This window comes from Ovis aries, chromosome 1, assembly GCF_016772045.2.
Source record: "Ovis aries strain OAR_USU_Benz2616 breed Rambouillet chromosome 1, ARS-UI_Ramb_v3.0, whole genome shotgun sequence".
NCBI lineage: Eukaryota > Metazoa > Chordata > Mammalia > Artiodactyla > Bovidae > Ovis > Ovis aries.
Genome location: NC_056054.1, coordinates 92,985,734 through 93,002,221, shown reverse-complemented (window position 1 = coordinate 93,002,221; position 16,488 = coordinate 92,985,734). Strand labels below are relative to the sequence as shown.

Below are 16,488 nucleotides of genomic sequence, written 5' to 3'. Positions count from 1 at the left end.
GTGGCCTGGCCCTGCCAATGGAACCAGGCCCACTGAAACCAAGGCAGGGGACCATCGTCTGAGCCCAGGAAGGAAGCAGCCTTGCCCCTGAGCCTGTGGAGGAGTGATGGTCCGGAATCACCTCTGGAGTCATTCTCTTTTCCTGAAGGATAAGGCGTGTTCACAGCATTCCCTCGTTTTACAGCACTTTCTCTGTTTCCTTTAGTCTCAGGTGACAGTGTAACCCCACCTTTATTCCTGGCTTCTGCTGAGATGACTGACTCCACCCTTGGTTCACACCTAGACTAATCTCCTTATCAAACGGCTGTCAGGCACCTGTTGGCGGTCTCTTTAGCACCTGCGTCCTCATTTTTTTGCAATATGGATGAGCTGAGAATCTTTCCAATCTCCAAGTTCTGGTTACCTTTTGCTTAACAACTCCTTCAACTCCTCTCTCTTCTTCATTTTAAAATAAGGAGTAAGGAGGACTCAAGCTGTACCTTCCACAGTTTGCTTAGAAATCTCTTCAGCTAAAAAACCCAATTTCATTGCTTGTAAGTTCTACCTTCCACAAAACACTCGAACAGAAACATAATCCCACGAAGTTCTTTGCCATTTTCTTATAGAGATCACCTTTTCTTCATTGTTCAAATACACGTTCCTTGCTTTCTCATTTGTAGCTATGAATTTTGGAGGGAACATATTCAGTCTATAATAGTTCTAACACAATGCTGCAACCACGCACGATCATAAGTTTCCACTGTTTGAAAATCAGTCCAAGAATCATTTCTTCTAATGCATGAGTGGTTCTGTGAGCAGTAACCAGACTTTTGATTAAAAGGTCCACAGTCAATGCCAATTTATAAGGTACTCTTAGACTCAATGAATGAAACATTGAGTTTAAAAAAAAAAACCCAGCTGGCTGGATTAGGTACAATGGAGCTTCAGCAATCTGAGTATCTCACACAGCGGGTCACTGTGAATAGACAAGTCTCCCAGAAGACCAAGATGAGAGTTAATTCTGCTTTCGTGGCTTCTGTGTCTTTCTCCTTGCTTATGACTATCAGCTATCACCCTCCACTGATGTTCACACAACCTCCGTACAGCAGCTCTTTCTCTGATGTAAAATATGTTACTTCTGGACTCTGGGAGGAATTGAAGTCAATAATTAAACTTTTTAGAACTGTAAGTATATGCAGGCTCTGAAAATGAGAGCCTGAGGTTGTCTTGGGAGCCTGCCTCACCATGGACCCTAATGAACCAACCCTTCCAAAAGTCCCTAACTTGTGCAGTCCTGCTCCTTAAATCTGGGCTGGGGCTTTGACTGGCTCTAAGAAGAGAATGCAACGCAAGGTACTGGTTGAGTTCCAGGCTAAGCCTTAACAGGCCTGAGAACTTCTGCTTAGGAGCCCTGAGACGCTGCAGTACACTGAAGAAACTATTCCCCAGGGGGAAGGCCCTCTGGGGAAGAAGAGAACCACAGAAGAACCTGGACAGGAGAACAGCCCAATCCCAGCTGACTCACCACAGGACTGCAATCACACAGGGACCATCGGCCAGACCAGCCAAAGAACTGCCCGGCTGAGCCCTGCCCACGGAACTATGAGAAATAATAAAGTAATGTTGCCAAAACTAGTAAGTTTTGGGGCAGTTTTAACAGCAACAAATAAAAGAGGTGTTCTTTGGGACATATGACAAACAGAAAGTTAAAAAGGTTTGACCAGACAAAGGCCCAAACCTACTTACTACTGTGGTAATAAGGCAGAGGTTTGCTTGCTGACTGCTTGAATGAAAGAACCAATGGGGCTAAGGAATGACTGCAGACTGGGAGCCAGCCATCTCTGACAGTGCTCTTCATCCCTTCCTGTCCAGCCCTGAAGCTATGATTTAAATGAGAGAGCATAATGTGTATAAAAACAGCTAGCACTCAGCTCAGCTCACAGTAAGCCCTCAAAAAATGCTTAAAAATTTCACTCATGCATTCTTAAAGCAGTGAACATGAACACATATGTTCCTGGGCACCATGGTGAAATGGTTAAGATCATCCTAGAACTAGCCAGGGCTCAAACCCTACCTCCCACAATTACAAACTGTATGGCCATAGACAACCTGTGTAACTCCTCCAAGCGTCAGTTTCCCCATCTGAAAATGAGGACAACATACCTACCTTGCACGGCTGCTGTGATGATTAAATGATTTACATGGTAAGTGTTTAGAAGGTGCCTAGCGTATGGCAAGGACTATGTCACTGCTCACTGCTAAGGTTTCCATTGCTGTTGGTTTACTCTGCCACTTGGATTCAGTCAGTCAATTGCACTAGCTGCTATGCTCGAACAGTCACAGTATTTAAAGATTTCAAAACTGAGAAATCATTAATGAGGATCGTTAAACATCACTTCGAGTCTCTTTTCTCCTGGGTTTCTCTCCATATATAGTCAGATCAAAATCTTAGTGATGGGGGACTTCCCTGGTGGTCCAGCGATTAGGACTCCATGCTCCCAATACAGGGGGCCCAGGTTCCACCTCTGGTCGGAGAGCCCGATCCCACATGACAAAGCTAAGAGCTCGAATGCCATGACTAAGGAAGGTTCTGCATGCCACAGTGAAGATCAAACATCCCTCGTGCCGCAATTAAGACCTGGCACAGCCAAATAAATATTTTACAAATTCTTAAAAAAAAAAAAAAATAGTGTTTGGTGAAATCCTGGAAAAGTGAGCAACTCACTGTGAGAATGTGGCCAGGAAAACACGTGAAGCATGTAGAATTACAATGTGCGGAAACCCCAGGATGCTGCGGAGAACATGCGGATGGGGTGTGAGGCACAGGACACGCTGGCTCCTTGAGGCCTCAGGTATGGCCCTAACCTATGGCTTGGGGCCCTCAACTATAAAAGGTGACATCACCACAGCCCCTGCCCCCACCCCAATGGCAGCAAGGAGGGGAAAGGGAGACATCTGAAAAGCTCCGTTAACCCCTGCAGCACTGGGCAAAGGTTAGAAGTATCTTAATCTCCTTTGGAATTTCCCTTCGCACAACAGGAACCTTTTCCGTTTCTGAAAGTTTTCAAATAAGCCCCCAAAAGCCATTCCAGCCAACAAGGAAGGCTCCTAAAAGTAACTTTTATGAGCGCTAAGGAGACAGGGGTTTTCTTTAAGACACTAAAGATGAGGCATTCTTCTGACAGTTTTCTAAAATACCTCCGCTGACTCTATCAAACTGCCTGAAAACAAGCAACAAAAGCCCCTGCCATCACTCTGCACCTCAGCCCAACAGGTCGCTGCTGGGGGAGGAACTTACGTAACAGAGGGCAGACCATCCTGATTCCTGATTTTGACAACCCTCTATTCTGCTCCCCAGGACCTGCTCTTTGTCTATTCCAATCTCCCTTTCCCTCTTGTCTTTTTCTACACTTTACAAAAGAGCTCAGAAGTTCTATTTCTGGCCCAGTGACTCTTCCAGCCACTGCTGGGTTTAGACCAGATTTAGCCCAAGGCTCGGCAGGTGACAGGCCCACTCAGGCCAGCAGGGAGAGATGGATGCCAAATCTGTCCCAGATCTCACAGCCTGACTGTCTCATGGGCAGCCAGGCCCACCTGAGGGCTCTGTGAGTGAAGACGCCTCTCCTTCCCTGGCCATCTTTCCACCCCACAACCAGGGTCTCCACACAAGGGACAAGGGGGTCCTTATGAAAGCAGGAGAGGAGGAAAACTTATGGTCCTGAGGAGGAGTCAGAAGGAAGATACGGGGCCAGCTCAGGCCACCTTCTGTCTCCTGGGGGAGCTGAGGCGAGAGGCTTCAAGGTTAGCCAGTGTGGACGGGGCAGCTGCTGGTCATGGTGAGGACAACTCCGAGGCATCTGTGATAAGCCCTGGGCCACACAGAACACCCAGCCCTGCCTCCCGGGTGCACGTCACCTCTGGCCGGTGCACCCATGTGGTAAGGAGCCAGCACCACCCACAACTGTCTGAACACACCACGCCGTGCGTCCTGGGCCGTTTCGTGCGTCCCCTCCCCACTCCCAGCCGGGCCCAGCATGCACAGCAAGCAGCGTTGGGGCATGGAAGCCCCTGCAGGAGGTCAGCCCCACTGCATGGACTGCTTAAAATGCGAAGTCACCCTTCCCTTTTCCACCTCTGCAGGTGGGATTCACACAGCTAGGGCAGAGCCAAAACTCAAAACCACGGCAGACTCACTATGGGCCAGTGTCCTAGCTACTGACATTCACAGAGTTGCAAATGTCACTTCCCTCTCTGTTACCAGAGCTGGATTTCTCCCCACCCTCCTGATTCGGGCTAAACCTGTCCATTCCTGAGACAGATGTGGGGTTGGGCTTTATTGCTGTCACTGTCTGAAGTGCCCTCCTCCTCTTGGGTTCTCACCCATTCCAAGGCCTGTGTCAGCAACTGTCCACTGGTCTGTCTCCAAGGAGTTTTGGGACAAAGCTTCAGAGGCAGCGACCCTGTGCCACTGGAGCTCTGCACACAGCAGACATTTAATACAAGCCTGCTGATCATTCTCCAGTGTAAAATACGGGGGAAAAAACCTGTCTGGGATGAATAAGCAGCAGTGTCTTACTTGCCTTCAGAGCCCCAAGGGCACCCATAAAGTACTCGATACACCTGGCTTTGCAGTGCCAAGCATGGGAATCAGACACTGATTCCCTCCAAGGATTGGTCAAGGTGGCACAGTCCTCGACTGCTAAACCACCCAGTCCTCGGGTGGTATGAGCTGAGCCAGAGGGATGACAGATCCATGCCAACACCGAGATGGTCTGGCAGTATAACTGACTCCAAACCAGAGTGAGGCCACTTCCCCCAGCCCCAGCCAAAAATATGACAAAGCCCATTGTTCTGATCCCCACTAAGGTGCTCTTGCCATCTTGGCTGCTCTGCAATGATAGCTGCCATCAACAAAGCACATACCATATGCCAGCAGATACACACATTGACATATATGGCCCGAGGAGGCAGGAGAGCCCTATGAGAAGACAACGTCAGACATCTCAGATTGTTCTCTCACCTGGAACCATCTGGGTGCCAACCGTGTGCCAGGCTCTAGGTCAGGCACTGAGGATGCAAAGAGGAGTAAAATGCAGCACCTGTCCTCCGGAGCCCACAGTTTGTGGAAGAAAACAGAAAAATAGGCCAGTGACACAAAGTGAGAAACGCTATAATGAGGACATTAACGCAGGCCTGGCTTCATGGATTCTGCACAGAGCTAGCCATGTTCTTTCGTATAAATTACTTAAAATCCCTAAAGCCCTGTTTCCTCATCTGAAATACAGATGAGCTCTATGAACATAATTTATACGACGTGCTTATCTCAAGGTACATAGAAAGAAAGCAGAACAGAACACGGACTACAATAAATAATGATGATCACTCTTTTCGTTAATCACAAAATAATTACATTTTGTGTACAGATTTCAAACATAACATCTTAAAGTGTTTCTAGTTTTTTCTCATGTATACATTTGCAACTCTTACAAGTTTAGCGTCTCTAATCTACACCTGATTCTTTACTGGAAGGTCACTAGGGTGACCATATAATTTATTGTCCAAATCAGGAAACCTCTGAGAGTGGGGGAGAAAGGAATGATTAATAATTCCACTGGGACAACACGGTAAACCAGATGTACCATTATGAACAAAACTGTTGATCACTCCATCATTCACAGGCTGATTCCGGGGGCAGGGTCAGCAGCCATCACTAAGGCTTCCTTTCTCCATCACTTTTAAGAGCTGTGAACAATTTTGGAAACAGGCCCAACAAAACTCCAACCTGGAAGACAGCCAGTCCCTGTAACATGCCATCCAGAATTCAGTGAAGTCAATGTACGTGAATTTCCCCCTCCACACACACACATACACACACAGCTCCTCCCAAAACCTGAAAAAAAAAGAGTCAGACCCTGGTCTTGCTCTTGGCACCTGGCAACATCCCTCACGTGCTGTAGACTTAACTGTCTTCTAGTAAAACAGCAGTGGTCCTTTCCGCCCCCGGAAGAGCCCCCTCACCTCAGGTGTCCCAAGCTGTAGAAGCGGGACTCGCCGTCGGTGGAGCGGACCACCTGCAGCGTGAACATGGGCTGCAGCTGTCTGAGCTCTAGCAGGACGACGGCCAGGTAGTGGATGAAGAGGAGCGCGTCCACGAGAGAGACGGCATATTGCACAATGCCCTGGTAATTTCGGTCCCGCGAGTCCAAAATGCGGACCCCGTAAAAAAGCCAATAGGAGACCACGAAGAGAAAGATGAGGACCAACAGGAGGGCACGGAACACGAAGATCCGCGGCATGTCAGCTCTCTGCTTGCGGAAAAACAGCGCCCAGGTCCCAATGAGCAGAATGAGGAGCTTGAATGCCACGGAGATGAAGAGTCCCTCGCAGATGGTGCCGCAAGGCTCCAGCTCGTCCCGCCACAGGATGGGGGGCAGCAGAATGAAGGCGATGGGGGTGAGGAAGACCAGGAGTCCGAGCGCCGCAGCCACAGTGAGCCCCAGGTAGCGCCTGCAGTCCAGCCCCACGCTGTCCTCCATGTCCTTGCTGATGCGGGCAATGTCCTCCTGTGAGATGCTGTGCTCCGACGTGCCGGTGATGGCCGTGGTGGTCTCGCCCCAGTTGTCATCCTGATGGGGAGAGAACAGTGAGGACAGACGGCCACATGCACACTGCATGTTAAAGCCACAAAGCCCACAGAAGCACGGGGGACAGGAGAGCCCACCTTCCTCAACCGCAATCCACACGTCTGGGCTTCCTGGGAAATGAAGCCTGATACACACATAGGCTTTCTGGGAGATGAAGGCTTAACTCTTTAAATAGAGGAATGTTTTAACTATGACAATTTTGCTTGAAGTTTTGCAAACTACACCGTATATTTACCTTTTTCAACAGAAAAAAACATAACTTAACCTGTTTGTTGGGTGATTTATTGTTACAACAGTGACTATCCCGCACTGTGTTGGAATTCCCGAGAGGCTTGGTGACAGACAATCTGCTGTTAGAAAATTGTGTGCGAGTTCACCTACAGCCCAAGGAGAAAACCTTCTGCATTTCCTTCTGGATTCACGACTGGGCTGTAAAGGCTTACAAAGTCTCTCTCTCGGAAGTGGGGAGTAATATGTAGCCTGTGCCCTCCAGGAGCTCTGAGGAGTGAAGGTCTTGCACAGGAGGGAACTTACATGGTTATGTACAAATCAAAGCCCGCCTGTAGTTGGTACACACATTTTCTTAAACCTCCATAATGTTTTTAAGACCCATTTAATAAGTCTCAAGCACTCTCTGATATTTCTCATTGAACAAGCAAAACAGATTCTGGCATCGATGGCCCAGACAGCTCAAAAATTCCCTCATAAACACGAGTGCCTGTGACAAATTGAGCATCAAAGGTATAAAAATACTGAGACTGAGACTTCCCTGGTGGTGCAGTAGCTAAGACTCTATGCCCCCAGGGCAGGAGACCCAGGTTCGATCCCTGGTCAGCAAACTAGATCCCACATGCCACAACTAAAGATCACGCAGGCCGCGGCAAAGATGGAAGATCCGTGTGCTGCAACTAAGACCCAGTGCAGCCAAATAAGTAAATAAATAAAAATAAACTTTACAAAATACCAAGATTACTGGAATGCATGTCTTTTACTATCTCGCTTTCGCTTGCTTTTTAAAGTCTGTAGTTGTTTGGAGCAATTGTCTCCTCACTTAACATGATCCAGTTGTCAGGGTTTTAAACAGTTTTGCTATTTCTCTGGCAATGACGACTCCATTCCAAAGCAACAACAGAGCAAGAAGACGATGAAAAGCCACACTGGGTCCAAAGGGGTTTGCCTCAGAAATGTGCGTGTATGATTTAAGTTGGAAAAGAGCAGTCAGATATGGTGGTAAGCTGGGTGAAATTAATGCATAAGATCCCAATTTCAAAAAATCTAGTCTAAGTTAATAGCTGAATCAGCAAGCTAGAGATCTCACAGCTAAACGAAAACCTCAAATCTAGCAACAATAAATAAATATGATTCATGAAATGCATAGGCTACAGAAAGAAACAGTAGTGGTGGCAGGAAAGATCTGAACCTATGAACAAACAGATCTTTGACTCCGAAAGTTACAAGTATCATGTACTAAGAGAGAAGTTGTTATTTAAGATAACAGCCAGAAGCAACCACTATTCTCTCATTGCTGGTGGAAGTACAGATGGTACAATCACTCTTGAAAACTGGTCTGGCAATCTCATACAAATGCGACTTTACACTTAACTGGATAGCCCCAGTAATTCCACTTCCAGGTTTTTACCCCAAATAAATGAAAACATATGTCCACAAAAAGGTTTGTATAAGAATGTTCTTAATAGGTTTATTTTCATAATAGCCCCAAATGATGCAACTCAAAGTCTATCCATAGGAAGAAGAATGGAAAACAAATTGTGGTATATGCATACACTAGAACACTATTGCTGAAATACAGCAAAACATGGATAAATCTCAAAGTTGTGATGCTGAGTGAAAAAAGGTCCAAAACAAAAAAATGTGAATCCAATTACATTAAATTCTAAAACAGGCAAAACTAATCTATAGTGACTGAATCACAGCAAGGCTTGCGTTGGAGGGGGCTGGGGGCAGGGATTGACTGGGAAAACATAAGAGAACTTTCTAGAGTGATAGAAATACACATTTTAATAGCAGTGCGGGTTATATGGACTTATTCAGCTGTTACAACTTCTTGAATTATATACTTAAGATCTGTTCATCTTTGGGTAAATTTACTTCAATTCTGTAAAAAGAAAAAAATCGCAAGCATGGGAAGAAACGGCTACACATTCAAAGATGGACAACTTGCTTTAACCTAAGGTGAGTCTGTTCTTGTTTAGTTGCGACCCCATAGACTGTAGCCCACCAAGCTCCTCTGTCCATGGGATTCTCCAGGCAAGAATACTAGAGTGGGTTGCCGTTTCCTTCTCCAGGGGATCTTCCCGACCCAGGGATCAAACCTGGGTCTCCTGCATTGCAGGTGAATTCTTTACCACTGAGCCACCTGGGAAGCCAACAGTTTAGTAAAACAAGTTATTTTGTTACACTCTTAGTGAAGGCAAATATTGGATCCCATGTTTTGCATTGGGCCTAACACTCAATTGATGATCAGTATTGAAATAATGATCTCTAGTGTTGTGGTAATTTGGTTGACATTGCTGATTTGGTTACTCATCCTTTTTCCTGCCAAAGAGTTGCTAACTAAATCCCCTGTCCCTTTTAATAATGTGTGCACACTTGTGCCCCAAAATGAAGATGTCTAAGGTCTTCCCAAGCTTGACATTCTCAGAATAGAAAGGATCTCAGACCCTCTAAGTCAATCCCCAAGATTTTCAGTGAAGAAAATGAGGCCCAGAACGGTTGGACATGCCCAAAGTCACATAGGTGCTGAGAAGTACAGCCTCCAAATGCCCACCTCAGTGCTTTTCCCTGAATGTAACTTCAGAGTGAGCTACAAGATGTAGACGTGACGGATGAACTGCCTTCACTGTGGGCCACCAGCACCTGTGAATTCATCCAAGAAGAAACTGACCCCTGTGGCACTTAAGAGGGGTCCAGTCTTAGGACTAGCCCAATCCATTCAACCACTCCTCTGGCCCTCTGGCTCTCCACCCCTATGACTGTCCCAGAGCCAAGGCAGGAAGCGCAACAGTCAGGACTAAAGTCATTTACTTATCACTGAACAAACGCCACATTCAACCACAGCAGCAGCTTTGGCTTCTAACAGCATCGCGTGTGCTCTGAAGAATTCCAATTTCAGTCCATATATCTGCTTACCAATGCATATCTGTCTGTACTTATAAGAACATACAGATACATGCTTATCTGTATCTTTATAGCTGTGCAGGCACCCGTTTGTTTATTTGGGGCCAAGGCTGGACACGCATATACTTCAAGAGAGTATGCAAACATGTTTCTGAGTATAACTCGGACGTTTGTTTAAATCAACTGGACTGTGAGACAGTTGGAACCCAGAGAGAAGAACACAATGTTTGTTTGTTTGTTTTTTTAATTAATAAATAGACAATACTTTAAACCTGGGTGATTTGGGGACTTCCCTGACAGTCCAGTAGGTAAGACCTCGCCTTCTAACGCAAGAGGTACAGCTCTGACCCTTGTGCTGGCAGCTAGGATCCCATATGCCTTGTGGCCAAAACACCAAAGCATAAAACAGAAACAACATCAAGACAAATTCAATTAAAAAAAAAAACTTTAAAAGTAGTCCACATCAGAAAAAAAGATCTTAAAAATTGGGTGATTTCACATTAAATCCTAATTTCCAGCTTTTCTTAAATATTGCAAGACCCAGGAACACTGAATTCCTGCATTCTTGCACAGTGATAAGCATTCACAGCTGAGAAGCTGCCACTCCTTTGACAGAAGAAATCTATTGTCCAGGTGCCAGGCTCCATCACTCCGTGCTGCAGCCCTGACGTTGATGTACCATACAGATTGCTATTTATCCCCAAGCAAGCCTGACATATTTTTGCTCTTCTGTGTAACCCAGGGCCTATTTCACTCACTTCTATTTCCCTATCAGGCATCTAAGTGTGTGGCCTCTGGGCTGGTGAGGCTCCATCTGGGCTGTCCTAACTTCTCTGCTCCCCTTCCCAACATGACTTAGGGGCTCTGGAGAGCGAGCGTCCTTCTCTTCAATACTGTTCTGCTTTGGAATGAGTCTCCAGAGCCCACAGCCTGCAACTTTCCTGTCTCTGTCCTGTCATCAGCCCTTGCTGGCTTCTTTTCAACACCATTCCAAGCAAGCCAACCAATCACACTTCAGAATAATCCTCAAGCTGGCCAATAGCAGGACAGGCTGTTCTTAGACCAACAAGAAACCACGGGACATAGATAAACTAATTAACATGCTAGAAAAATAAAGATAAAAACCCAAGAGAACCTGTGGCAACAAGACTTAGGAAAACATTTACAGAAAAGAAGCCTGATCAAGCGGCAGTGTACTTACAGACTGCCTTTGATCCTTACCTGAGCTTCCTCTGTCCGCGCAGAATCATTTGCCAACAGGGGCTCTCCAGTGGGAGCTTGAATGGTGACAGATTTTTCTGACCCTCTGCCATCTTTATTCCGGGGTGACTTGTGCCTCTCTCTATTTCTTTCCCTGAAGAAACATGAAAGATAATCAGCTAGCACATTTATATCACATTAATTAACCCTCATCAAAACATGTTATGAATTTCATCTTGAATATAAGAAAATTCTGCAGATACACACACACACACACACATACTGTGCCAATCCCCACCCACTGCCACCCCCACTGTGAGAAATAAGTTGATCTTTATTCCCTACTTACTATTTTCTTTCTGGCACTCTAAGACCCCAAACAAGACTTTCACTCCTCTCTCAACAGTGGTCATATTTTTCCAAAGTCTAATATTGTGAATTTTATAATTTCTGTAGATCAGGTAAATTTCATTGTAAGATTACTGATTTGATTATAATTTGCCTAAACTTATTTCCTAGGACATTATTTTATTCGGACAACAGAGCAAAATACTTAAGCTTCGGTCTGCCCAAAAATATCTGGGACACACTGGCAACCCTACACCTTTGGACAAGAGAAGAAAGGAGACTCTAAACCAAGAGAATCACTTATTTCTCTTTCCTACAAATTCAAAACTAAAAGTCATTCTCATAGGTTCTAGATGGACTCAAGGCACCCACAGAAACAGACAAAGGCTAGGACAAATGACACCAAGAGGTACACACATGAGCGTGTGTGTGTGTCTGTGTGTGTGTGCGCGTGCGTCTCTGTGTGTGTGTGTGTGTCTGTGTGTGCGTGTACGTCTGTCTCTGTGTGTGTGTGTGCTTTTTCTCTAAGGAAAGCAGCCTGCTGCATCAGTTTATCCCAGATGAACTTCCTGGGTGATCTTCTAGGGTGACTAGGAAAGCACTCTGCTGTGGGTCAATGCTGAAATTACGGAAGGAATTAACCACTGTGCAAGTCATGACCTGGGCACTAACCATCTATGAAGACTGGTACCGCCAAGGCCAACTGTGAACGGTCCACCCAGGAGCCCCACCAAAGGAGCCCCTCAGTGGCCAAGGATAAGCTCCCTCAACTCCTGTCCTACAGGTCGCCCTGATATCAGTCCCCCGTTCTCTACCCAGGTGTCCTCCTCCCCAAGGTTTCGGGGTGGAACAGAAGCATCGCACACACACACTGCAGAGACGGACGGTCAGATTTTGGCTCTGTCCCTATTTGATGTGCGAGCTTGCACAAAGTCAACCTGCCAACTAAGGAAAGTGTCTCACGAGTGGCTCAAAGGGTAAAGTCACGAGCCCCTGCAGTCGGTGACCTTGAAGACACCCTGAAGGGAGTTCAGGGCAGAGAGTAGGAATGAGGCCATCTATGCTCTGGGAAAACTGGCAGAACGGGACTCCAGTCAAGATACTTGCAGGAGAAAGTTTTATGAACCCAATTTCTCACATCTTTTCATACTTAGAAAAGCACTAAAATCATTAAGAGATCATTTGTTCCTCGTGACTAGCAGCAACCTTCTACCAAGATGTGGGCTTAATTGCATGTACCCCCTTCATCAAGTCATGTATATGCTCATCCCCCAGCCCCCACCACGTCTTCAGAGCAGTTCCTCAGAGCTATCTGAGATGTTGTCTTCTGTGCTTTCGTTCTCAGGAAGCCCCAAATAAAAGTGAGCTCATAGCTCCCATGCTGTGTGCTGTAATCAACAAATCTCTGAAAACCTCGGTTTTACCATCTATGAAATGGAGATAATAATCACACCACATAGATATAGGGATATGAAATAATACATAGTAGCAATAATATTAACAAAAGCTATAATTATTGCTGTTACCATCAGCACTTGGCAAAGAATGGTGACTTGACTTGGTGAAGCAGAGTATGTGTTCCTTGGAGAAAGATGAAAAAGAAGCTTTTAACATACAATCAACCCCTCTGACTTTGCACAGTATTTCTCCTATTAATCTACTTAGCTAACAGAATCACATGCAGACTTCCTGCGGTCAGACTTCTGCCTTATTCATACCTTCCTAGGATAAGCCCTGGTTAATTCCTTCGAAGGGGAGGGAGGCTCCAGCCATCCCAGAGAGGCTTTCAGTGATAGCATCTTAATTCCTAAGGCATAATCTATCATTTCAATCTACTGCTAAATAAGAGTCCAGAAAGAGATGTGTTCTCATCAACACTGATGTTTTATTTTAACTGGGCAACTAGGGAAATGGCTAAGAGATTTTGTTTATCCAGAGATGTGTCTCACTGACGATCACTCTGCTCCCTACCCCAACGCACAGGGCACTTTGTTCACTCAGTCACGTCAAACTCTTACGGCCCTATGGACTATAGCCCACCAGGCTCTTCTGTCCGTGGAATTCTCCAGGCAAGAATACTGGAGTGGGTTGCCATTTCCTATTCCAGGGGATCTTCCCAACCCAGGGATCAAACCCATGTCTCCTGCGTCTCCTGCAATGGCAGGCGGATTCTTTGCCACTGTGCCACCCAGGGACACCAAAGAGCACCTTACCCAGTGCTTTATTATATGAAACTTGTTCAATCCCAATAATAGCTCTATGTGGTATTATTGTCGCCATCTTAATCATGAAGCAACTGAGGCTTATGGAGGTTGAGTGACTCCCCAAAGTCAGAGTAAGTGGCAGAGCAGGGTGTGGACGCAGTCTCTTGATTCAGACCCACTATGCTGCACCATTTGAAGAGCAAATGGAAGATTTTCTAGCCTACGAATTCCTAATGCTCATTCTCACACCCTGAACTTGAACTACCAGAGCTGCAGAATCTGCCTTTGAAGCTACTTCTAGAAGTCATGACTGGACCCTGACCTTGGAGAACACAAAGCGGTGTGCCCAACACTCTGGCCTGCCAAAGACAACCACTTCAAAAGGACTCACTGAGAAACAATAAGCGATTTGGGAGTGATTTCCCATGTGTCTGGTCAGTCTTAGAACGAGCTGTTTAGACTAAGTCTGGAATCACTGCTCCCTGGGGCCCCACCTCAGCCAGGCCAGACCAAGGCACCTCCTCTTCTCGCTCTGTTCCCACTTTCCCCAACGGCTCTCACATCTATCACTGTCCTGCCATCTGCCAAGTCACGTGCTCCCCTGACCCATCTATCTATTCACTGGGCCCACAGGTCAAATCCTGTGACAGCACAAATTCCACTGGCAATCAAAATTCTTTCACTGTGTGCCAGTTCCTGCAGCCTGAACACCACTAGGGCCAGAAGCGGACAGGGAACCACTCAGGGTTGGAAACAGCCTCTTGGGGGGCCAGCCATCCCTCGACTTGACCCCAGTGGGCCTAGTCTGGTTTTTAAAGGCCCCAACAGTTCCCAAAGGAGAAGCGATCTCTACAATTCCCCTGGTAGCAGCAGAGCTAAACCAGACAGGAACTATTGTCTGATAACCCCTGGAAGGTTGCTCATCCTCCAAGACCGAAACTCTAAACCAATGCTTCTCAAGAGTTGAATGTACAGACAAGCCACCTGCGGTGCAGGCTAAGTACAGATTCGCTGGCCCCACCCCAGAGAAATAGTCTGGAGCAGAGAGACAACAGGAATCTGCCCTTTTCATCAGCAGTCCCAGCTGATTAGGATGCAGGAAACTGCTCAAGGCTCTCCCACCCAAATGCTGCTCAGGGAGGAGGTAGGTGGAATAACTTACCACTTAATCGCCCTGTTTGTGAAATGCCCTGTATATGGCGAGGGCCTGATAATGGGAGCCGTGAATGCAATGCTTAGCTATACAATGTACAGTGTAGCTTCTACAATAAAACAGCATTAAGTGGATGAGGCTGGGAGTGGGACTCAGGACACTCTGCACTGGGTCCAGAACCAAGAGCTTTCCATCTGCTGTCAAGTAAGGGGCCAATAGAAAGCTTACCCTATCAACTCAATGTGGGCTGCGCATCACACTGGTCCTTGTTGAGGGAGCAAGACCTGTTGTACAGCTTTTGTAAAAATCACTGGTCCTGAATGACTGCTCTGGGAAGGTGCCTGAGCCTGGATTACTTAGAGAAGTCCAGCAAAAATGCTGCCATACAGACTTTCCAGAATGCAGAGCTATGAGCCCAGTATGGCTGCCTCACTGCATTGGTACCCAAACTTTCATCCCTAGAGTGTTAACTGCTGTGATGTCAAGGACGTGCCAAGTACCTACGGGAGAGCCCCCCCCCCCCAAACACAGTGGTGAAGACCATCAGTTTACCATGTCTAAAAGAAACAGGAGACGTGGGGTAGGCTAGCAAACCACTGAAAGGGTCTTTCAAACACAAGAGCACTGGGTGTCTTTCCAGCTCCACCTGAGTTGTCTTGATCCCCCACACACCTTTGCTGGGCAGGTGTGTGAGCCACAGGAATCCTTGTATCTTTATCTCTGAGCCTGTCTCCATGGAGCATCTGCCTGTACTGAGTAAAGATAAGTCAGGGATGGGGGGGCAAGCAATAACACGTTGGAGGCCGGGCATCTGTCTGTACCTGCAGGTGTGTGCGTGTGCAAACGCATGTGTTTAGGCGATCCTAGAGCTGAGCTCTGGGAGGGTGCTGTAAAGTCTCTCTCGCTCCAGTCAGAATCCCCATTGAGCCCCAGACCATTCTCACTTACAATCGGTATTTCCTGGGAAGATGACTTGGTTCTATTTCTGGTGTTTGTCTATTTCTATTTGGGGGAAAGCCGGCCCCACCGGTTACTCCTCCCTTTCCTTCTCTACCACCACCCACTACCTGTCCTTTCTCTCCACCGACTGCAGGGCCTGGCTGGCTGCTTCCTCTTGGGTGGGAGGGCCGGGCACAGCAGAGACTGACTCTAAAGCGGCCTCGGAACAAAAGGACCACTCCCCCTACGCTCTGGCAGCCTCTATTGGACAATGCATTTTACACATCAGGCCCAGGGCTGACCCTCCAGGCCTTGTTTCCCTACCAGTTATTCCTGCTGCTCTCCACTGTGCATGGCCCAGGGAGAAAAGCATGGCTTGCAAAGCAGTAAGAAATGGGGCCTGAAACCTGAGGGTCCCAACCAACCTCATTTGCTAAGTCACTTCAGTCGTGTCCGACTCTGTGCAACCCCATAGACAGCAGCCCACCAAGCTCCCTCGTCCCTGGGATTCTCCAGGCAAGAACACTGGAGTGGGTTGCCATTTCCTTCTCCAATGCATGAAAGTGAAAAGTGAAAGGGAAGTTGCTCAGTCGTGTCCGACTCTTAGGGACCCCCCTGGACTGCAGCCCACCAGGCTCCTCCGTCCATGGGATTTTCCAGGCAAGAGTACTGGAGTGGGGTGCCATTGCCTTCTCCACCAACCTCATAACTTCAGGCAAATAATGCTCTGTCTCTGCATCTCAGTGTTATCACCTGTTGAGCAGGGGTCCCCCCTCCCACCGTTTAAGGGCTGCTGTGAGGATGGGCAGCCATGACCCAGGATCTTAACAGGCACTCTCAGAGTGGTCGTGGACAGCAGTGGAAGCTGCTGCACTGAGCTCGA

General features: G+C 47.1%; 1 protein-coding gene across 3 annotated transcripts in view; it reads right to left on the bottom strand.

Annotated features, from left to right (window-relative positions):
* The window catches only part of VANGL1 (VANGL planar cell polarity protein 1), a 58,792-nt gene that overhangs the window by 28,736 nt on the left and 13,568 nt on the right, over positions 1–16,488 (bottom strand). For all 3 annotated transcript variants that reach the window (XM_042252993.1, XM_012179163.3, XM_042252994.1), the window contains 2 exons: positions 10,983–11,115; positions 5,998–6,605 (listed from right to left, as the gene is read on the bottom strand). In XM_042252993.1, the coding sequence (XP_042108927.1) occupies positions 5,998–6,605; positions 10,983–11,115 (741 nt within the window). The remainder of the gene's footprint in view (positions 1–5,997; positions 6,606–10,982; positions 11,116–16,488) is intronic.